The 24846-nt window shown below is 39.3% G+C and overlaps 1 protein-coding gene across 1 annotated transcript in view; it reads right to left on the reverse strand.

Annotated features, from left to right (window-relative positions):
* Nucleotides 1-2004: 2004 nt before the first annotated feature.
* Nucleotides 2005-24846, reverse strand: part of PARVA (parvin alpha) — a gene marked incomplete at its 5' end in the record, with an annotated part of 63240 nt that continues 40398 nt past the window's right edge. Inside the window, 9 exons of the mRNA XM_082283305.1 lie at nucleotides 2005-6835; nucleotides 10142-10214; nucleotides 10990-11091; nucleotides 12821-12889; nucleotides 13582-13643; nucleotides 14867-14886; nucleotides 15714-15772; nucleotides 21182-21297; nucleotides 23252-23392. Coding sequence (XP_082139431.1) covers nucleotides 6759-6835; nucleotides 10142-10214; nucleotides 10990-11091; nucleotides 12821-12889; nucleotides 13582-13643; nucleotides 14867-14886; nucleotides 15714-15772; nucleotides 21182-21297; nucleotides 23252-23392 — 719 coding nt within the window. The 3' untranslated portion in view covers nucleotides 2005-6758. The remainder of the gene's footprint in view (nucleotides 6836-10141; nucleotides 10215-10989; nucleotides 11092-12820; nucleotides 12890-13581; nucleotides 13644-14866; nucleotides 14887-15713; nucleotides 15773-21181; nucleotides 21298-23251; nucleotides 23393-24846) is intronic.

Consider the following 24846-nt stretch of genomic DNA (forward strand, 5'->3'; position numbering starts at 1 on the left):
TGCATTCCTGCAGGACTGTGAGCCTTTCAAGACAAGGGCTGTGTCATCATATCATCATTCATGTATTCAATGTATCATTATATATGTATTTTCTATACAAGTAGGAAACAGTCTGTGCAGTCTGCCACACCATGGCAATGCCAGAAGAAGAAGCTGCTCCTCCTGTTTTCCCTCCCCAGCCCACGTGAGTAATACTGCCCCAGGCAGATTTTCTGCTCTTTGCCCAGAATGTAGGCACCAAGGTTGCACCAGCTTCCCCTGAAGCCATCTAAATTCATCCTTGATTTTCAGTTGTAAAGTCCCCGGCATGGTCTGCCTGCGTATGTTCAAAGCTGACCAGTCTCAATGGGACTGAGTAGTTCTGGTTTTAATCTGGCTGGGATCCAAAAATGAGACACAGCACTTAGTCCAGTGCTGTGCTCAGAGAAGCTCCCAAGAAACCTCCACTGGCTTTACAAACAAAGTGCAGTGGTGTTTGCCATTCTCCTAAAACACAGCTTGGAGATGATAGGGTGCTCACCTTCCCACCAGAGCTCACCTAATGGCCAGGGGACAGGTAGGAAGCAGGGGAGGAAACTATTATTTGTTCTGCCTGAGGAAATGCAAACCTAACTCAGGCTGCAGGCTGTGTGGGGTAGGAATACCTTCTCTTGGGGCTGCTTTGACAGCAGGCCTGGCAGAGAGGAGTGAAAGCAAAAGCTCAGCAGGAACTTTGCACTGAAACAGAGACAAGTAATGTTAGTCTGTTTTCTCTTCAAAATGTGTTTGGGACCTTTAACACCTTTTGATTGACTGAAATATAGAAGCAGGCCTTACAGGAGGCCCAGAAGACACATTCTTCCCCCAAATCCCTTTCCACCTTTTAACAGCTCAATCACCAGCTATGCTCTCTCTTGTGCTCCCCTTCTGTCTCAGTTAATGTGGAGTTACTCTGCACACTGAGTTGCAGCTAAGGTGTCAACAGTGCCCCTCCAATACTAAAAACACTGTTTCACCTTCATTTCATGCCTCAGGTTTCTAAAAAGGAGGAGGAATAACTCCCAACGGCTGCAGAAGGGTATTACACCCCAATCTTTTACCTTCTGTGTGAACAGTGATGAAAAAATTGAGGTAGGCAGGCCGTGACCTTCGTGTTGTACTGCAATGTTTGAAGAGCAGCAAGTCTACTCACTCTTCAAGACAAAATCCATAAAATTCAGGACAAAAGCTCCAAGTGCATATCGTGGGGGTTAAGAATGTGGATCCTAAGCAGGCAGAATTACTTCTATCCAGCCCTGAGGAACAGACTGGGATTGAAGACTAGCCTTAAAACTCACCCTGTCTTTAGTGCTCCCTGTTGATCAGGCAGCTCTGCTTGGTGGTTTCAGCTTTACAAGCAGACCTAAAGATCAAACACCTGCTTCTGGATTCAGTCCAGTAATTCAGAGCTATAAATGTCGATCTGGTGCACTTTAGACATCTATATTTTGGACTGGTTCCAAGTTCTGCATTGAAGCTCCTGCATTAAAGGGTCACAAAAAAACCTAAGTTTATTAACAAAATAGATCTCAAAATCTTCCAAAATGCCATTATTTTCTGAAATGGACAATATAGTTTCAATCATTTTAATGTTTCACTAACATTTTGTTAGATTTGAAATTAACAAAATTGCCCAGCAGAGAATTGCATTCTATCCAGCTGCAATATCACCACTGAAGTGCTCATCACAGCAATGTTAAAAGTAAAGGTAGACTTTGCTACTTTGAGTCAAAGACTGCATTTTCCTGACCTGCTGCTTTTAATCATTTCAAACATATGTTTACATGATTGCTTTTGCCAACCCACTTTCAGCTGTCGCCAGCCCCCACAGAACATAATAATAAACACCTTGCACACCCACAAAGGGGTTACTGGGAAAGGGCTGGATGCATGGAGAGGTCTGGAAGTTTCGAGAACACAAAACACACAGCCTCCCTAATTTTTTGTCAGACAACTCATCCTTTGACCCAACAACAACATGCTGTGTTGATTTTCAGGTGCAAATTTTATTGTGGATCATAACAAAAGGTTTCAGAAAAAGCACAGGAAAAAAAATCAGCAAGAGTGTGTCTTTTACTTACAGAGTACATATATTCTGTGAAAGCTACTAACTCTGCAGTTGAAGGCAACGCAGCTTAATTTCAACTAATAATTATTTTCAGATACATGTTCAGCAAATTTTGAAAATATTCTTTTTTCTCAGTTAGTGTGATATTGAAATTGAGGACCAAATGTTTCAAGGACTCTAGCATTGTTGCAGAGTGCATGGTATTAAACAGTTAGACAGAAAAAATCTCATTATTGCAGAAAGAAATAGTCACACAAAATATTTTCAAAATACATAAAACTAGCCCTTGTAAATGTTGAATGACCCAAAACCTCTTCGGAAAATTTGTGGATGCTGAGGTATGCCTAATTTTAACATTTTGGTGATGGTATCTCAATTTTTCCTGTGACAAATCAAAATAAAATATCTTAATGCAAACTAATTGAAACTTTTTACAAAGGATTTCTTCAGTCTGTAATTGTACTTTGACTGTAAAGAGAAAGCCCACACTAATTCTTACAGTAAAATGACAGAAGTCTACTAGGTAATAGTGTAAAAATCTTGCAAGAGGTCTTCAAGGCACTGTTTTCTCTTTGGATGCTTGGCCATTGATGACAGTTGTTTTGGGAGGAAGACAAGAATAACAAAAACTAGACCTAAGGCTGGTATCTAGTATATTAAATACCATATATCTCTTTCTCAAATGAAATAAACTTCTAGAAGCCATTCTGCTTTACAACACTGTGGCTTGCAGTAAGGTGTCTGCTAAATTAATCTGAAACATGAATTTAAAACGAGAAAAAAAAGTAGGAACAAAAGTCAACCAAGTAGCATTTACCTCAGTCATCATGGTCTGCTTGAATGCAACCATTCCCAAGCACTGCAACCCTCTGTAAAACAGAGGCTCTGTTGATTTCCTGCCACTGGTTCATATGGAGATGTGCCAGTGGGCAACTTTGTCCACAGTTCATTGAAGTGGATTAGGACCTTATCCAGCTCCTGCTGGTCCACTTGAATTCCTGAGCTGTGTAGCTGCAAGGGCTGCTATCCTCTGCAAGATGGAGATACTCCTGACTAGGAAATGTAAAGAACTGGATATTCTACAGTCAGCTCATTTAACAGGAAACTTGGTTCATCTGTACTCCATCAGAAATACAGAGCAATCCAATCCTGGGCTTTATGAGTGTGTCTTGGGTAAAATTATGCAAAGACTCCTTTTTACAGGGCCTGATCTTTATGGAAAATAACAGCCAGTCAGCTGAGAAAGAAATCTGAAAGGAGCTGACCTCAAGACATTAGGATTTTAGGTAATTATTTTGACAACACCTTATTGACACACTATGAAAAATCTGTAGCTCCTCTTTAAAAAAAATCCAAACAATGTTTTGTGTGGTTGAAAGAGCACGCCAGGACCCATTAACAGGGAAAGGATGCCCATCTCCAGCCACAAAAGAAGCCTAGATACCACATTGCTGGATGCAATGATTGAATTAGAAGTCACAGAAAATGGTTCTTTTGGTGGTTTCATAATGCCCCAGCAGCAGCAATGTTTAATTCTTGTTTGCTACTCAAGGCAGACCAAGAACTGGCCAGGTTTTGGTATGCTCAGCTACCTGTGGGCCTTTATGTGACACAGCACAACAGACAGGCACATTGGTCTGGTGGATGGGATCCAAATACCACCACGAGATCTTCAGGCAGTGGCTTGGACTTACCCTACCTGGCTTTAGGATCCAGCCAAAGTGCTGAGATAGCAGCCTTGAGACCACAGGCTCTCTCTGGGACCGCTAGAGGAACTGGCCTCTCCAGGTGGCTGCTCGTGTCTTACATGAGCTAAATCAGGTACATTTAATCATTTAAAGTAATTATAAATAAACCTGGGATTGACAAAAATTTAAACAACTTCTATCTTGATATAAGAGTGAGGAAAATTCTGCTTTCAGCAGTACATCAGGGGGCACTGCTGTGTATCAAGAATAAAAGCAATGCAGGTGGCAGAATTTGGCCCAGATAACTTTTCCCTTCCCTGAAGGAAAGGGCTGGCCTACACCAACTGCTGAAAAGCAAACTGTCCACAGTAGCATTCTGTATTTCTATAATATTCTGAATCAAAGCAATAAATATTAGATATAATCTCTATATTAGATTTCATATTTATCTGATAGCCATTTAAATCTACACTGTCAAAAATATAAGCAGTGACCCACTCCTACATGGCAGCATGTACTATTTGTGTGTAAGTGTTAAAACTATCACACAGATCTATATTTACATAGGACACCGTTGTCTATATAGCAGATTTTAATTTACATAAATTCTTACCATAGGATAGATAATTCTGTAAAGGTTGGATATTGTTTAAATGTTTCTACAGTTCTGCATAATTGCATTTCAGCATGAGGATTTAATCATTCTGTCTCAGTTTGTGTTTTTTAAGGGTGGAAATGGAGTCTGACAGATAAATCTCCAATAATGTTATACCAATATCGCACAAGAAGTACTTATTTTGAAGTCTAGGCAAAGAAAACAGTTTCACTGTTCACTTTATGCATATAAATCTCCTCTTTAAAGAAAATGCATTCATGAAAACAAAGGCAATCAAAATCTTTCGGCACTGTCGAAATGTAAAAGCTGAGCAGGGTCTGCAGAAAAAACATCATACATTTTTTAATTAGCTATGACAATTACTATTAGGTGTGCAAATGAAGAAGTTGCATGTTAAACATTAAAATAAGCTGAAATTGCTGCTGCTATATACATGAGAAGTTCCGTCTCAGTTTGCTCAAAAATGTTTGGTTAATTCCTATTGTTTAGCTTCTCAGATATTAAAGATACAATGAAAATGTTCATTCTCACTAAGATCAAAATGTCCAGTTATTTCTCCCTATAAAAGGCAAATAACTGTTGTTTTCTGTACCTCTAATTTCAGAAACTCAGTTAAAAATACAGAGGTAAGAAAATATTTTAATAAAGATATTTAGAGTGCTTATAACAATCAGATAATTTCTGAGTTCAGAGACTGTCCTTTGGATTGAATACTGACTTCCCCTTGAAAAAGTTCATATCATTTCTCAGAAAAATAATTTTGTAGCCCCCCAGCAGAAGTCAGTATCACCTTACATTACAAACATTAGCTGGTGTTTACCCAGGACAAAGTAATTGCTGGAGTTCCCTCTGTGCTAATGTTGTACTGGAAAGCTCTACATAAAAGAAAAAAAAAAAAAGCCCTGGAAAACTGAAAACTATGTAATGCTTTACATCATAAGTAACATCCAGCTGCTATTGACTGTTCTTGCCAGCACTGCCTTTCTCCTGACGAAAGACTGAAGAACTGACATTGCTTTTCCTTTTACCTAAGCCACCTCTGCCATCATTGGACGGCTGTTAACAACTCTCCCCCCTGCACTCCAAAGATTTCTCAAGAGTTATCTAGGAATCTCTGCCTAAGGATTTTTTTTCCTGAGTGTGTAATCCAGGATCCCAAGAATTTGTGGCTTCAATGGAACGCTTTGTTTCGGAAGTGATCCAGGCAGTCTCTACCAGCTTCTTCTGGAAGCGTAACTGGTGCTTGGTACCACTCTAAGGGAAGAATTAACTCCCATTTCCCTTTTGTGTCTTTGCTAAAGCTAAGACCAAACAGGTAACAGCTTAGAATTGGTGGTAATCAAATAAAAAAATCTTTGCAGACATGTAAAATCGCCAAATAACTTTACATTGTAATGGAATCTTTGCAGATGGGAGTAGTTTTGACCATTTCTAGAAAATGAATCTCATTTTTTTGTCTTGAAGATTATGCAGCAAAATACATTCATCATAAAATCAACCAAAGGGACAGTTCTAAGTTCTGTTTAGCAACCAATCTAAACTTGCAATCTGATAATTCTGTGATTAAGCTGCCAAAATAAAAACAAGCCATTCTTCTACTTTCTAATACTATGTAATAATAGAAATATTATAGAAAAACTATATTATACAGGTGTCTCTTCCTGAAAAGCGTTCTTTGCAAAAAAGATCTCTGCCTTGAACAAAAAGAAGTGACAAGCTGCAAAGTGTACTTCTGTGGAATGCTCAATTGCATATATTGAAAGCAAAGTATCACATTTTAATAAGTCTGAAGGAATGAGTAGCCACTTCAGTTTGTACCCAGAAAATGAAAGCCTAATAATAGCACTGGAACTACATATTCATCAGGCTAAGTTTCTTCTTTTTAGCTGTCATGTGAACAGGTGTATTTAGCTGTTTCTCCCTATGCACATTCCTCACAATTAGAATGGAACTGTCTTATCATGCATAGAAAATATTCTTCCCCTTCCCAGATTAAAAAAAGATATATGTAAAAATTATTAAAGTACTCACTACAGAATATTCCTATGATTGGCTCCAAAGGCTGATTTGAATTTAACTTACAAAAGTTTTTTTATTGTTGCTTCACCTATAAAAAATAGTGAAGACAACCGAGACATGAATTCTCCCAGAATATACCCAAATACCTTCCTCCAAACCTTTTTTTCTTTATAAGTTGTATAGTTTTAAATCTACTATGAAAATAGTAATGCCAGAATAATCAATTAAAAGTTCTTCAGGTAAATGGTTTAGCTCCTTTCAGGATAGAGGTGCAGAGGAATACTGAGGAAAGATATGCTAGTTGTGATGCTTTCTTTGTCAACACTCCTTTGTGACCCAAATCAATTCTTCACTCCACGTTCCTGTATTTGGAAAACAAATTGTACAGTACTCTCAGCGTAGACTTCAAGTCACAATTTACAATATCTAGAAAAAAGACAAGGGAAAACAAATTAGTAACTTCATTAGCTCCAAATGTTTTCCAGAAATAGTGCCTATTCTCTACTCCCTTCCCTTGCTCACATTAATGCCCACGAACATGAGATCACAAGGAAAGCAAAAAAGAGTAGAAATATCAATAAAACACCATTTTCAAACTGGCAACTCAAAACTTGGTGTTCTAACCACTTCTAGTTAGGGATACAAATAGCTACTGCTGCTGATGTTGAAACGCAACCAAGCTCAGATGCTCCTAAGTCAAAGAGTGCCCAGGATTACATATACTTGTATGACTTCATCTTCAGTCAGTTGTGGCTGAAAAGTAATGATTTTGAAAAAAATCATCAGGCAGGAACCAATGGAACCTTCCTCTTATGTAAGAATTGTAGGACTTGGCACATTCTGAGCTGCAACATCCTTTACTAGGCCTAATTTCAGCAAGATAGCTAGAGGCAAGTTCAAATTTTCCAGAGGACCTAAAGAAGCTAGGTGTACAAGTGCTCCTCGAACAAACATCTGAAAATTCTTGGAGTTAGCTGACATTCATGGCTGAAATCAGTCCTCAGAAACTCAACATCTAAAGTAAAGGATTTATATGAAACAAAAAGCTAATGAATACCTTCTGTTTCAAAGAGCAGTTCTTGAGAAAGTCAATATTATTTCACAAGAAAACTATAAAACAAACTGACAAGTACTACTGCAGCACTCTACACTAGTGCTTCAAGGAATAGCCAATCTCAAACAGGGACTCAGAATTGCCCTCAGAAAGAGCAGAGGGGATTAGAATTGTCCTCTTTCTGTTGAATGCATTGGAACTCGAATTCTTAACTTTGGTTTTTGGAATTGGCCAAAACCTCCAAGTAAGTCCAGTAAATGGTGGATGTAATCATCATTAGCCATTATATTTATCTACACTGATGTTTCTCATAGGTTGTGAAGGAGTCACACTTTGAATAATTAATCTAATCAAACCTATGCATGGTGTCCTGGCTACATGGCAAATTTACATCCGTGGACAAAGGGTGCAAACACTCAAGCCTAGATTTTATGCTGAGCCTATGCACGGTCATGAAACCACAGCCAGCATGGGTTTGTGGCTCTTTATAAATCAGATGAAAAATGCTTGGTATAAAATGAAGAGGAAATGCCAAAAGCTGCAGGAAGGGTGCATTGCCCCCACAATATCCCGTTGCAATCTGCATTACTGTTTGCATGTAACGCCAGAAGTTTCCTCCTCCAGGCCAGCAGCAAGGTGCAGAACAACTTTTTTTCCAAATACAGAACTTCTATTAACAAAGAGGTAACTTTGTTAGGTCTTTGCAAAGATGCAAAGAGACTCCACCACCACCACAACAGAATTCCACAGAAGGGCTCAAAGTAAAAGAAGCATTCTCCCAAAGAAAGATGGGTTATTTCCATTGCTTCACAGGTTTGACCAACACGTGTAACATTTTACTGGTTGCAAGTTTCTAAAAGAGAAACTTGAGTTTGGCTTTGATGTACACATTCCAAGGAGTAATCTAAAAAAGCTCAAACTGCAAATGAATTCATTATAGACTCAGCAGATTAATGCTCCAGCCATTTTTAAAGTAAAAGGTCACGGAAAGCTTTTTAAGACCTTTTCAATTATATTGCAAATAACCCAAATAAACTGTTCACCCCATAAAAATCATCGGTTTTCATACTCATTTATTTAACTGCATTCTTTTTTTTTTCCACTAAATATGTTTTTCATATTCTAAAGCACTTTTCAGCATATTTTTTCCTCAAGAACCTCAAAGAAACAGTGTAGGAATTTAAAGAGTATTTAGTGTACACATTTAGGGTAAGATCCTTTTCAATACTCTTTTGCTCACTGGAAATTTTAAGTACAGGCATTGTGCCCAATGTAACAACACATAAAACAGATGTGTTTTTCCATTCACATTGGGCAGGAAGTTTCATATTAAGCATTTCAATAATTGCACAAGAAATGTCTTATATATGCTGAAATATCCTTATGGCTTGATTTATACTGGAAAAATTAGCTGTCCCCTAGAGCAATAAATACCTGAAAAATTAAATGCCATAGGAATTTTAAACCTCCACGGGGAGTAAGGGATCACAGACACTCTGTGTTTTACTTGGATCCCTCGATTTCACTGTTTCCCCCTTCTCACTTTGACTATTTCAAACATAAAGGTTTGTGATACACTCACCAGCGGTTTAGTTAAGCATGACTGTGGATAAGAGTTCAAGCAATCAAAAGAAGTGGAAAAAATAGGCTGGACAGGTCCAGGTTTAATGCACAGGCTCAATCCTGAGATGTACTGTTTTGTGTGTGAGTGTCTCTGTGGCTGTTGTAATCAGGAAGTTGGGAGGGATGGAAAAACTCCTGAATGGAGCAGAACCTGATTCAGCAATGAGTGCCTGAATCTCCAGGGAGTTCTTACTGTTAGAAGCAACACTCTGACATTAGCTTATGTAAACTCCTCAGGGAATGACAATCCAATATTGTGGCAGAAAGAGACTGTGAGCACCATATAATGTGAGTCTGAAATTGGTCTTGGAAGACACAGCCATGTTGATTATTACGGTAGGTAACCAGCAGGAGCCCAGATATCATTCTTGGTAGGAAGAGTGGAGCTGCACATCCAGCTCCTGCATGGTAAGAAGTGGTAACTTCTCACAGGAGGAGCTACAAGAAGTACCCATTAACCTGGTGAATCAAGGGCTCTGTCTCCAGCCCGAAAAGCTGGATTTAAACACTGTATGTATATGAACAAAGAGGAGTGGAATCCTGATACTGCTAAGGTCACCAGCAAAACTTTTATCCTCCCTGAAGCACATTCTATTTTCAACCCCCAGCTCTATACCTAATTTAAGTATGCATGATCCTGCACTCAAAGGCAGTTATGTGAACATTTGAAATTTTTCTTCCACAACATCTCCCTCTTTTTTGAAAATCTTGTAAATTACACTGGAACACTTGAAGTTTAGTGTGAAAATGTGAGATGGAGGAAAATGAAGCAATTGGAGCAATTCACTTCTGCCAGTGACACCAATCACAACGGTGTTCTCTTTCTTTCAGGGAATACTGGAGTATTACTGCATATGTTTGGCCAATGAAGAAAGGAAGCATTGCAACATCTGAAAAAGTGCATTTAAAATACAGAGTTCCTTGGCCACTACAAAATGTACCTTGCCTTTTGCTGTTGGATTAATTTATAATCTTCATTTAGCCATACCATAACCTTGTAAGATCTGGACCCAACACAAATTTGGAAGCAGATACAAAAAAGGTAGAATAGGTACCTTCTGGTCTTGGCTTTGGTTTTTCCAATCCACCATCCTGCATGAGCTCAAACGCAAAAGATACATTGACGACCTAGCAATACAATGAAGGCAGTCACTGTTGTGAACTCTGTGTAGTAAAAATAGTCAAAACAAGACATATTTAAAGCTGCAGACCCAGATATTCAGAAAGAAAAAATAGTTAGGGCTCTGTATATCTGGTCCATGGAATCGAGACAATCCATTGTTTTGCTGTTTCTGAGTGATGGTGGTTTTAGAAATATAAAGGTAATTGAAAGTTAACATGAACTAACGTAACCCATAATAAAATTACTTACAGGTAAGAATACCCCACCTCCTACAAGCTCAAAAATTGGAACATGATGGCCCCTGAAGTGCTCTTGTCTTGAACAGACAGATGAATTGCCTGGATAGCTACAGACACTGACGTAATGTTGGTCTTAAATTGACACACTGTACATATATGCCTTTATGTTTCCAAAACCCATTAAACCTTTCCAGCGTTAAATTCTTGGATTTTGGACACACAAAAAATCAGTTCTGTCATCAATGCTTGTGTGTAATCCTATATACATTAATGAACAGTAGGTCTTGTTCAATGACAGCACCACACAATGGGTGCCAAAATCTGTTAACACTTGCTAACCACCCCATCATTAATACAATTTTCTGTTTTATTCCGGGTAAATATTAATACTAATTTTTTAAAATACTTGGAAATGGTTACCAGTACAGTCCTTTCTTGATTTCAGCTATTAGCATCAAACTTATGTGGAAAAGTTGGTGTTATCCTTGTACAACTAGACAGATTTATGTTTGTTTTTGACAGAAAAATGAAATCTAGTTACCTTTTGTTCAAAACTATCGGGAGTCAAGAAAAAGCTGTGCAGAGGAACAAAATAGCCTTCCAGGAGACCCATAAGCAGGACTAAGTACACTCCATCTGCAAACTGTGAAAAAAAAAGTTTCTCAGTACATTTTCTGAGAAATATCTCATTGCTTTTCTTATTGAACAAGGTATGTATTGTCTAATGCAGAACAGGCAACAAACTACTAAAAAAAAATTTTAAATTGCAACTAAAAGATGCCATCCCACTTCTTTGATTTTATTTATTTAGTTAAATGCTATGTCTAATTTTAAGTGTCTGTAATTACAGTGGAAGGTATCAAATTGCTATAATATATGTTCATTTCTATGTGAAAAAACAGCGATGTCCATAAGAACGACATGGATCTCTTGGAGCGAGTCCAGAGGAGGGTGCTGATGATGCTCAGAGGGCTGGAGCACCTCTGCTGCAGAGACAGGCTGAGAGAGCTGGGGTTGTTCAGCCTGGAGAAGGTTCCAGGGAGACCTTGTAGCACCTTCCAGCACCCAAAAGGGGTACAAGGGAGCTGGAGAGAGACTTTTTACAAGGGCACAGAGTGACAGGACAAGGGGGAATGGCCTTAAGCTGATGGAGGGCAGGTTTAAATTGGATATTAGGAAGAAATTCATTACTGTGAGAGCAGGGCACAGTGGAACAGCTTATGGATGCCCCATCCCTGGAACTGACCAAGGCTGGATGAGGCTCTGAGCAACCTGGTCTTGTGGAAGGTGTCCCTGCAGGAGGGGTGGCACTGGATGATCTTTAAAGTCCCTTCCAACCCAAACCATTCCATGTTTCTGTGGTTTTGTCACAGGCCTCTCACTCCTACCCCAGCGGCACCAGGTCTATTAGCAACCCATCACCTTCCTGAGCTAGGTAATTTTCTTTTAATTGATGGAAATACAACCTCTCATCTTAGGGAATACTGTTTCAGATAAATGCTTAAGGAGTTTCCAGGTACATTTGAATAATGTTTTCCCCCAAAGTAAACAATGCAATAAGCAGAAATAGGGAATGCCCTTTTGAAAGCCTTTACACATGATTTCCATCCAAATCTTAATTTTATCTTTGAAAAACCTCTATCAGATTGGTAGGTGTTTAAATAAAGCAGAGATTCTTAATAACATGAATCAAGACATAAAATAAAGCCTGACTTGAAGACACCTGGGGTTTTTTGTCAGTGCAGATCCCATCCCTTCCTGCCTGATCCCATAATTTTCTTATGATAACTGCTGCAATTGTTCACATGGGGAGGTATTAATACAGCAGGATTAAGCTTTTCTTTTAGCTTCTTTTCAGCCAATTTAGCAGACGAGAGCAAGAAAGAAGAGCATGTAGCACATTATTTCTGTGGTGCAATCAAGCCTGCAGCCCAGCTGTACAGCTGCCTATACACTTGAGTAGCTTTACTCTCCAGAATCCCTGAATTCTCCCTGAATAGAGCCATTGTAATCCCATGTGGCTGCGTGGCTGTGGAAAGGTAGGCAGGAAACAACTGCTCAGCCTGACGTTGGAGCAAACCAAGCGGACAGAATTCTTTCCTGACCAAAACAAGCAGGTTCTCCTTACAGCACTTGGCAGCACCCAGAACATAGCATTTGTTAATTAATTTTTAGGCTAATGAAAGTACAAAACTGTTATAGATGCTTAATTGGTAGGGACTTCTTCATAAAAACGTGTTTAGAAATGAAGGGTTTCCTGCTGAAATAACATCTTGGAGCTCATTCAGTGAAATTTCTGGATAAAGCTGGGGACACAGTGCATAACGTAGTGCAGCTACCTCTCCCCTCTAAGAAAGGCTATAAAACTCTACCTGCGTGTCCAGTTCAGTCACCTCCAAATTCAGTTTATTCAGATGCTTGTTCACAAAGGTGATGAGAGTCTGAAATATGAAAACGGTGCAATGAAGGCCTATTCAGCAGGGCAGAAGTTCAACACCAGCAGTATGAACTCCACTCAGAAGAGAATTTGCATGAGTGAAGAGACTGCAACACAACCTCCAAGTTTTAAAACTGAAATGTGACATTAAAAATTGTTCTTATTTTTTTACAAGAATGAAGAACAGAAATAAAATTAATGTGATATATATATATATATATATATATATATATATATATAAAAATACACTGTTACAACACAGAAAACCCCCAAACTTATAGCAGACTATGGGGAAGTAGGCAATTGGACTCCACTCAAATCTGACAACAGCCAAAATACTCTAGGGTCAGACCTCTGGCAGCTGTAAACTGGATATCTCTTTGGCATCAGTACAGTCAATGTACCAGTTGGGTTCTACTCAACATACATTTTGTGAGAACTTTTCTGATGAAAACTTTGATAACTATACGTTGTTTCGTGTTCCAAAATTAAGTTCATGCTGCTAAACATTAAATAAAAAGTAACACTACAATCATGACTTTGTGTATTTAAGCATAAAGCTTAATTGTATTTAATGTATGCAAAGCACACCAGTTATACATTATATCCACACACACTCACCACATACACACAATCTGATACGCACAAGCATGCACATGCACAAATTATGTATTTTAAAAATAAAAACCTTCCAACCTTTTTCACTACATTGAGCTTGTCTGGAGCATGGTCAAACAAAGTGTCGAATGCATCTCTTTCTGAAAAACATTCAGTGCCATTAATATACTGAGCAGCAGTTGTTCCAGTGCAGAATAAACACTTACTGAGACACATACTCATTTGAGACAACACAGTCAGCAAAATGTTTCAATATACTCTCTGTATTCCAAGTACCAAGTAGTTTGCATACTTCTCTCTTGCTGCAAGCTGCTAGTAACTTATTCTCTATTATTCACAAAAAAGCATCATTTTCAGGCAGGATCTGGATTACCTAAAGACTCTGTTTCTCAAAAATGAGCAAAGAATAGTATCTTTATGCATAAAATCTTAAACAGACACCTAAGTAACCAAATCATTTTCTGCAGAAGAACATGAGTTTACATTAGTCACTACACCTACAGAGAAAGATTTTCCCCATGGGCCACTGACTGCATTATTAAGCATCTCAAGCAGGGTTGTGGTTACACATCTGCAGTACAATCCATTGTATAGATGCTTCAGGCCATTCTCATATGCAATTTAGGGCACTGTCAGCAGGACAGGCAACCTAAGCTAGCGTGACTGGAGTGCTACCGTAGTCACCTTCTGAAGGAAACAGGAAAATATATATAAAAGGCACCAGAGCCTTTTCTGAGCAGTATCTGTTTTGACAATCACCTGAATGACAGCAAATGACTCAAAAAATATTCATATTCCTCCATTGAAAAAACCCCCAAAAGCTAGAGTAGATCCAAAGGCATTTGTAGAAGGCAGACTTTGTACAAAGCAAGACTCAGGTGAGTGTTTTCTGTTGGCCAGGCACTTGGCCATTCCCAATCCTGGCAGTGAGACACACATGGCACAGGTCCTTGCATGGTGTGCAGGCCTGCTGAACAACGACTCAACATCTTTAAAGAATAAAGTAGGTAATGGATGTAAGAATATCAACACATTCACCAGCTGGTTCATGATAAGATACCACTTCACATCGTGCTGGGAACTCATGACCATTAATACCACTGTTATGTTCTGGAGGTTAAACCGCAAAGCACCTGCAAATTAACATGTGCTGAAAAGCAATGAAATGTGTTTAAAAGATGGGCAGAGTGATTTTAATGGTTTTTTCCCCTTTTATTAACTGCCACAACAGCCTGTGGTGCATATTTGCCAGGGCAACGTGAAATCCTCTACATTCTTGCAATTTGATCAAAGTGACCACCCACTGCAGAACTCATGTACACTTTGGCTGCCCCAGAAAGAGACAATAATCAAAGGAACTTACCATGCCTGCCTGATAACGCCCTATGGAAAAAACAAAGGAAAAGAACAACACAGTTACATATAATTCACTTGCAGATATTGTGCTGCAAAAGAAAACAGCATACATGGTAAGATCTTCAGCTTGGTGAATACTGGAGTAGATTCATGGAATTAGGAAAACCTTCACCAAGTTACTCCAGCTGAGGATCTGGGTCAGTCTGGAGTCCATCAGTATCACACCTCTTGGCTTCACTAAAGTCTCACAGGAGGCCAGATCTCATACTCCCTACTTTGAACCTCATCAACACATCTTGCCTGAGTAAAGGCTTTTTCACGTTGATTTAGTGAAAACTTTTCCCTCTGCTTTGAAGATGCATCTACCACACCAACTACAATACAAATCCAGCCAAAACAAGACTTGGGCTGGGTTCTTAAGGACTGCAGCATTTTGCTCCAGTTGATCCTTCATATAACTACCACAAATAAATCCATACAGATTAATAGTAAGTCAACAGTGCAGCTTCTCTCCATTTAATTAGAAACCAGAATATTCTGCTAGTGTTCTCTTCTGGTTTGGAATAACTTTTCTGTTACATTATGTTCAGTGAGATGGCACATACAAGGCTTACCACCACCATTTTACACCCCTAAAGTCCTGCTTTTAATTCCCCACCTCTCTATTTCTTCCCCCTTTTGTATTTTTAGATGCTTGTTTGCAGCTCTTGAAAAGGCTAAAATACAGTTACTGGCTGATGCATCATCTTCCCTGGAACCCCAATACTGAAATCTAAATATCAGCAAATGTTTGAATTTCTGAGACACATCTGTGTTCAATTACTGAACTGCTGGCAAAAGTGGTGTTGACATACTCAGTGTTACCAGTTATTTCCTCTTGGATTTGTCGAGACTGGAGGATTCCTTCTCGTTTCTGGAAAAAGTAAAAAAGTGACATTTTTCTCAGCAAATGCTTAGGGTACAGTAAAAATTTGTGATCTACAAACACAATTAGATAAGAAACCTGCAGAGTAAGAACTTTCCTTAAACAATTTTTCAGTAATATATTATTTTACCTTGCAAGTATTTCAGAGAACTCTTTTGTACATTAACAAGAAACCTGAAACTCCACCTGTAGAAGGAAGTATTTCTTTTCCTTTCTCCATTGTTCTTAATTTACTTTTCTTTTAAAGGCCCCAATTCAGCGAGACATTTGAAACACCCAAACACATATGTAAGTATTTTAGTAGAGGTATGTCTAGGTGTGCTGAATTAAGCCCTGTATTTCAATGAACAGCTTGGCAGATGGTGCCCATGCTTCTCTTTTGCAAAAATCTTGCTCCCAGGCTATTTGTTCTTTCTGCACTGTTCACACTCTATTTTTTTTTTTTTTTTGTCTCAGTGTTTCCTTTCTCTGCAGACAAAGAGCTCTACTGGCTTCTGACAGAAACCAAAATGGAGCTTCCATTCACATTCCCATCCTGCCTGAGCACTGACTCTGATGCTCTTTGGATGGGAGAAGCCCTTCGTTCCTGGTGCCGAGTGGCCTCTGTCCGGGGGCTGTGCCCAACACAGCAGAAGCCAACTCCAATCACTGCTGTTTGAGTCAGCTGCAAAATGAAGCACTTGAAGAGTTTGACATTGTTTCCAGTTTGCTGATCACAGTCATCTGGGGGCCCTGTAAATACCACACATATGTTTTGCCTCTCTTTGTGTTCTCTCTGCCAATTCTGTTCTCTGGTATTACCAAAATTTTGCAGTACAGAAAGAAAAGTCAGGCAAATGCTGACAACTCCATTTAAAGTCTAGACATTAGGCAATTATTCATGATTCTTCACTCTCTGCCATACAAAGAAATGAGAGAAGTAGATTTATGCTGGTCCTAGACTTGTCTTCTATGTGGAAAAGAGAAAAAGAAAATAACCTATTAGAAAAGTCCTTCATGGCATGTGAATTGGGGCTGCTGCTTTTTCCTGCCTTGGAGAAGACAGCACATCCCTACCTGAGGCAGTCCTCGGTGTATGATGTGCTGAGGAGCCAGCCAGGCTTGAGCCTATTCCTTCTACACTGCATTACTAAAATATATCAAAAAATGTATTTATATCTGCAAGAAAAGCTGAACATGGCCCTCTGGGTCACGCTAGACTGGCACTTGGAGCAATCTGAACTGTCCTTTCAGCTAGATGACAGTTTCAAGGGGTTTCCATGATATATTTTAACGTGCTGTTTCTAAATATCTTGCACACGGCAAAAGATGCATTCAGGAAGGACCTTTGAGCATTTAAAAGACAGAGGGGAGTCCAGGGTGTTACACACTGAGAGAGGGGGCACAGAACAGCTGCAGAGCCATTTCCTGTCACACACCTTGAAAGTCTGAAGAAAAATGACATAACTTAGGGCTATCTTCACTTTCAGCTTGTGTAGACAGCAGTAAGTGCTGTCTTCAGTACTAACTGAAGTAACTTCAAATTGCAATCTAGTTCATACTAGCTCAGCTTGGAATTCCACTCTGTTTGGGATTTTTGTTTATCTTTCCCTTTGCTGCAGGGTGAAAGAAAACTTTTATTTCCTCCTCATGATGACTCTGACATGCCAATGATGCCTTCTGCAGCAAGAGCCCTGCTGCTCTCATCTCCTGGAGGGGCTGAGCATCACAGCAATGCCATCTGTAGTTTTCAGTGACCAGTCTGGGGATATGGCAGCAGAAACAGGTTTCTAATGCTCTACACCTTCTCTCTGCAAGCACACAAAAACTGCCTGAAACATACTCCAGTACTGATATAAAAAATATTTCCCTTTTTGATAAACTGCAGCTAATATATTAAAATTAAAAAATCTGCACCTTGATCTTGTTTTTGATACAATAACAACAAAAACAAACAAAAAACCCAAACCAAAATGATGTCAAGCCCTAGTTTTGTGTCTGGCACCTGACCACGAACATTTTTGGGACTTCCACACTGCCCAAATACAACATGCATCCCCTGGACACTTATTTGACCTGCACATGTCATGGCAGACCTTCCTATACTTTTGATTTGTAAAAAGACTGGTGAATTCCCAACGGAATGGACCTTAAAACACTGGTCTAAGCACCTTCTCTGAAGGCTGCTCTCATACTTGCACTTTAAAAACTCTTCACCTCAAAATTGACCCTAACACTGATGTCACCTGTTGTGACCTGTTGTACTAGACAGAGAATGACACAATATTCCTAAAAATACAGAGAGGTGCTACTGAGGACTGAAAGACTGTCCAGCATGTTCCTTAAAGGCAACAGTGGCTAAAATTGAAACAACAAACTATAAAAATCAACATCAACTATTTGAAAGTCACTGTGAAAAGAGGCATGAATTAAGGTTCCCCATTAAAAAGAAAAGCTGGACATGCATTCCAGTGACAACAGAAGACCTTAGTGAACAGGCTTGGCATTTTCTTCCGTCACAGCTGAAAGACTTCACAGAAGGCCCTGAAGATATTCCTAATCACTTATCATTTAAAATTGGCAACTACCCTTAGAACAAAAAAAAAAAACCAAAAACCTGAAACTTGGGTAGTACATCTGGAAATAGAGAAGATCTCATCTCCTTTTGTGTCAGCATTTTTGTGTAACTGAGGGCCAACTACTTAATTTCCCCCACAAAGTCCCAGTCTGAAAAGCTTGCCATTATTTGGATGGCTTTTTGCCTATGCCTTGCTACAATCCATTGCACCTGGAGGATCATGTTTTATAATTGCCCCACCAAAGTGAAATGCTGAATTATTCTGGAGCTTGAAAGAACAAATATATTTGTCACACGTTCAGAGAAGACTTCTTGGGAACCTGGAGGCTGTGCTGCTCCAACACATTTCAGACCTTCCCAGGTAGTGGGACCAATGACCTCTGATTAAGGTTGTGATTTGCACACATCTAATCTCAGTAATTTCCTATCTTTGCCCAAGAGTAGCTTATGCACCCAAGAACTGCTGTCCCAGAACATGCTGAAGCCATTCTGGCTGCTCTGCCAATGCATTCTTACACTCTCTGACTTCCATCTCTTGGACACAAACAATCTGTCATCTAACTATTCGTGGATGGTATAAATACATAATTTAAAAAAAAGGCAAATTGATGACAAGACCTAGCTCTCCAAAAAAGCTCTCAGTCATTTCAGCAGATACAATCAAACAAAGCCTGGGCTTTGTTCAAAGTTATTTATTCTACTGGTATGGCATGAAAAGAAAATAATATAACAGAGTAGCTACAAAAGGTCTAACTATCAGATTTTTTCCTAAATCAGCTTAAACCCAGATTTCATATTACTCTCTTTGCTAACAGCTTTTGTACAAAACAGCCAAAGGAAACAAGCTTCCATAAGAACTAGGCTGATTACCTGTTGGACATGAGCACATTTTTTGTTTCACAAATATCTTTTTTTCTATTTCAATAAACTACATCTAGCCAACACAGCAACCCTCACATTTTACGTGTTTCTATGCCTACCAAAATCATGAAACAAATTAAGGGAGTCTTCCTTAAAAGACTTCATAAAAGTACCTTGTTCTTTTACTTCTATCTCCTGTTCCCTTTATCGAACCATACACAGCAGAATTTAAAAACAGCTACTGCATAGTCTGTTAAGCTTCCCTAGGCTTGATCTTTCTTTACAGAATGCATGAGTGTTTAGAACAGGAGGTGTGCAAGTCTGACCACTAAATTAGGCTTTAGGATCTGCTGGTTGTTGATTAAAACCCTCATGAGTTCAAAGGGTACATGATGCATGATACAGAATCAGTCCCATGGGGCACAAAAGAGACTTAAAAATTAAGACTAAAACACCCAGCCACCATAAAATAAAAATGAGAAGTGTCTCAAACAATTACAGTAAATATACTGGCCCCCACCCTCTGTTGATAGGAACCACCAGAGCTCTGGAGTTTCACTGATTGGCTTTCCCCAAGGTCAGGGTCTGCAGGACAGAATCTTCCTCAATATTACTTGGATTTTATTCTGGTGCAAACCACTGGCGCCTGAGCTACAGCTGTCTAACTAAGAGTGAGTCAGATTCTCCCACTACTTATTGTTTCAAATTGGTTTATCTGTACCAACTTCAGCAGATTTGCTGTTGAACCACATTAGCCTGTTTAACAAGAGGACAATTACGCCCACTGATTTAAACTGGAAATTTGTCTGGAGGTATGGAATGACAGCAGAGGTTCTGATTCTTCATTTTAGGACTATGTTATTTTCCTCATTTAGTTTCTCATCATAAAGATGCCCTGCTCACTGTACTCCAGATTTCTTAAGCTGGTTTTGGTGGAACTTTGAGATAAACCAGTGTAAATAATACATTTATAATAGCCAAAGGAACTGTGTTTCTTTGAAGCCTTAGACGTATAAGTGCAGATTTTCAGGGATTCTCCTTCATGATCTGTAGAGAAACCCAGGAAGCAGAATCTGAGAATCAATGAGTCACTACCAGACATCAGAGATACATTTACCAGAGACTCTCCTTCATATTTCTCCCTAAGTTAAAAAACTTGTCCTATTTGAATTCTAGAAGAGAGAATGTTTACTTTCTCAGATCCGTCTTGCAGATTTTCAGCCACACAAAACTTGAGCAATAGCTCTTTCAACCCATTATTCCAGGGTAACATCAGTTGAAAGACATAAATAAAGACAGTTGCAGTGTGAAAAATAAAGGCAAAGTTAATTGGAGAGAAAGAAAAGCAGATTAAATGGGAAGAGGCCAAATAAGATAGAGCAAGCACAAGTTCAGCTGAAAGAAAAATGATGAACACAAAAACATGAAGAGTGAATGGATGAGGCTCTAATAAGGAGACTGACAAAAGATTCAGTTGATGGGGTTTTTTTTGCATGGTTTTGAGAAAACCAATACTGTAATCAGACTAAATTAGGATGCACAGGGCTGAAAAAGGATAGTTAGTCACCTAACATGAATCTGAATGTAATAAACAGTGACAATCCGTCATTCTGTGCCAAGAATGATTTGAATCTCTACACAAGTGAGAAAAGCATCAAAAAATGGGGAAAACAATAATTCTAGAGATCATACGGGGTGATAAACACATTCCAACAATAATAATGTTTCATATATTTTTAATGTCACAGTCTGGCCACTTCACAATCAAAGTAAGATAGTGTGAGCCACAGCTGAATCTGGAAAAGCACTTGTGCCTTCTTCTGGTTGAAGCAGTGTCGGCAGGGAAGATGCACGCGTGTTTCTTGTCAGCCAAAGAGACACATACATGCCCGCCCAGCCAGAAACTCCGGATACATTTTTCAAGAAACCCCTCAATCAACTTCACAACACTACCACGAGCTGTGTAAGGCCCCTCTTACCTGCACAACAACCACCTGAATGGACACATGATCAGGGAGTCGGATTGGCGCTCGAAAATACTGAGATAATGCAACCAGAAGATGAAGTATCGCTACGAGACTTTTAGCATGAACAGCTGAAATAGATATCAAAAGCACAAGTTACAAACTGCAAAGTAACTAGGGCACATATTTTTACTTCTCCTGAGGATGTAGGGATTATGGGATTCTTTTCCTCTTGCCACGTGGAGCCAGGGGGCACCTTTAAGGCACCTATCTTTAGCGGTGTCCTGCAAGATGCGTCAGCACCAACGCGCTACTCTTTGCAACACGTCTGGATGCCACAGGCTTGTGGAGATGGAAATCTAAAGCTAATCCAAAAGGCAGATTTTATGTACAACAGTTTAAGTGCTGTCTCTGCATCCTCCTTGCCTCTCTTTTATTCCCTTTATTTCAATAAGGATTTATGGGCTATCAGAAAGATATTTTTGTACTCATAACATGCACTTACTCATTTTTAAGTGTCACAATGTCTGCAGGATGATAAACGAGCCTGTTTTGGCACAAGCCTTATGCAATAACTTACTAAAGTCAATGACTCAAACATTCCTCATGAAGTTGTTCTAGTTCTGGTATTGAAGCTTTTTTGCAGCAGGTTTCATATACGGGTAGTTAACACTAACACAACTTACAAGATACCAAAAGACAAACTGTAGGAAATCTTTGATCAAGTATCAAACCATTGGCATGAAAGTGGATAATTTCCAATCCTTTTTATTGCCTTTCTTCTTCTTCTATTTTGTTTTTGCATTCCCCAGAGTAGTATTCCTAAAAGATCTTTGTTAGCTACACTGCAGTGCAATTACGTTTTTTGTACTTGAACTAATCATTAAGTACTACCTTACTTCACTGCTGAAACACAATCAGATTCACTAAAATACCCTTCTTCATTATCTTCCAGTGCAAGTCTCAGCTATGCCACAGAGATACACATGCATATAAAATGTGGTATTGCTGGCAAATGGTGCTGGAGTGCCAGTGGTCAGGGATGAGGTGCTTCAGCAGAACACCACAAAGGTGCCCGTCTGCCTACCACTGGTGTGTGCTACAGCTGGGCCCAGCTGCTGCTCTCTATCTCTACTCCAGCTCTAAAACACATGTAAAACATTAAATAAAAACTAGAAGTTAAATTGTCAGGCAACTCCAAACACCCCGCCTCCAGCTGCATAACAGAGAATGGAAAGAAAACTCGGGGGAGGTTGAAAAGAGAAGGGGGCAAAAAATTCAGCAGGACCACAGAAAGGGGAAAGTCAAAATGCCTAATGTGCACTCTTCCTGCCTCGAGATATGCTCTCCTTCTCACTAATTTGTTGTGAATGGAACAGGATACAAAACCGCTCAGCACAAGACAGGTACAGGAGACAGGGAAAATGTGATGTACTGGTGAAGGTGTTGAACAGCATGAAATGATTCTGAAAACCAAACTTAAAACAGATTAAGAGGCCTAATTTTCTAAAGCTGATAACCTGCTTTCTGCAATACACATCCACTGAAGTGTCTTGTGTTGGGCCACTGAAGGCATTTCTATTAGATACCACTATGTTCATTCTTAATATAATAAAACAGGAAAAAAATACAATAAAACTAGTCTTGAGAAGAGTTTTGTAATCAAAACTAGTGGTTCAGACTTAGCCTTAAATGATCAGAAACATGATTCATTTCTATGTTGCAAATTTCACACAGAGTTCTAGGACCTGACTCTCCTTCTGCCTAACCACTGCATTTCTGCAGGTACTTGCCTGTTTCAACAAACCAATTTAGCAACACAAAACTTAAGCTGGTATGCACATGGACCTCAGAGCAAAACCACCACACTTGGACAGACTCTGAAAAGACACCTAACTGAACTGAAGGCTGAGCACCAGTAAAGAGGGTAGAGTGGCACAACTGGAAGTGCCCTTCAGAGCAGCTCCCACCATAAATCCCAGGTTTCAGCCCTCCCTCATCATTGGACATTTCAGATTTCCAGAGGGCACCTATGAACTCCCAGCTGTCAACAAATGAGAACAGTATAGCAAACACAAAACTTACAGTCAACATTCCACTTAATGCTTCTTGGAGGGAGTTTAAGGGTTTCATTGATCTTTTCAAGCACTGTCTGTAGCTTCTGTTTCTGAGCAATTTCAGACTGAGTAACTTCTGCAACATTCAGCTTCTCACTTTCAAGCTTTTCTGAAGAGATAGGAATAAAAATAGAGAAAAAACAATTTTGAGCTCCATGAACACAAAGCCATTCCATACACCCAGAGGTACATTCAGGAGACATCAGACTTCCTAATTTTACATCAGTTTTTTTTCCAGAGCCACTTTCTCTCCACACTTCTGAGCTCCTAAAGGTAAGTTCACATTTTCCCTTTAGTTACACATTGACAAGGGGAAGGCCAAGTATTGCTCTATGCCACACCACTGGCTAACAAATAACTTGCTGCAATTCTTTTTAGGGAGCACCAGACGTGGAGGTAAGGCCCATTACTTCTATTGCTACTGGATAAAGGTTATTCTGCATGCAAGTGGCTTGTACAGCAGACCATCAAACCTAGGAAACAGACACCAACTTTAGGATTTATTCCACCAGTCTCCTCCAGCTTCTACCTCAGATGCAGGAGATAAAAATTTTACTTGGCCTACTAGTGATAAAACTGAGTGATTCCATATTTATAGAGGCAGAGGATGCATCAAAGAAAGACAAACAAGTTTTCATGAAAACAACTAAAACCTCAGGCAATTTCTCCCTATGAGAAAATTTGTAGTAGATTTTAAAATACTTTATGAATTAGTTTGTTACTAATTAGTACAGACTGCTGTGTATATACATACATGGCTTAGTGTTTACCCTAAGCAAAGAAAGCATAGCAGCTCCCAGCTGACAACATCAGAAACAAAATGCTTGGTCACTTACCAATTTACTTCTACAAAAGAGTATCTTGTCAAGAGATATCTTATTTGGTAAGAGCTGATCTTGTTCTCATCAAAGTCAACTATCTTCCCAAAGGGAGGGAGCCTAAATTACCAGCCTAAGAGACTGCTATCTTCTCATCCTGCTATATCCTAATCCTGCCTAACAGGCTGCTATCTCCATAGGTTTCTTGGGCCTCCTCAGAAATCAGTTTGTGCATAGTTTCACCACAAGACCAAAGGTTTAGTAAGCAGAGACCTGATCCACAAGGAATTAAGGGTAATGGAAAAGATTCCCCTGAAATCACTAAATGCTGGATCAGTATATGCATATTTAGAGTCAGGCTGCATCTGACACACATTTTTGGAATGTTGGGTGAAGTCACTGGAGGCTTGCCCATGACAATCAAATTGCTCAGTCTGGGCATATCCAGTCCATCACAATACATTCAATAGCTTAACCATTCATAGAAGAGAATAGTCTGTGAAGTCTTTATTAGAAGTGCTCACATGATGTTTTAAGATTCATTTAGGATACTGGAAAGAAATTTACTGGAGACTTTATGAGCTGTAATAACTAAGAAAATGGCTTTCAAGCCAACAGTGTAAAAAGCACATGCCAACTCTGCATTAGCAGTTTCTTTTCTCTATCTGTTTCTCAGCTGAAGCTCAGTTTGCAGCCCACTGGGCACCATTACCTCAGTCATGTTAAAAGCCAGACATCAAACCAG

Source organism: Coloeus monedula (assembly GCF_965178545.1).
Source record: "Coloeus monedula genome assembly, chromosome: 6".
NCBI classification, from domain to species: Eukaryota; Metazoa; Chordata; class Aves; order Passeriformes; family Corvidae; genus Coloeus; species Coloeus monedula.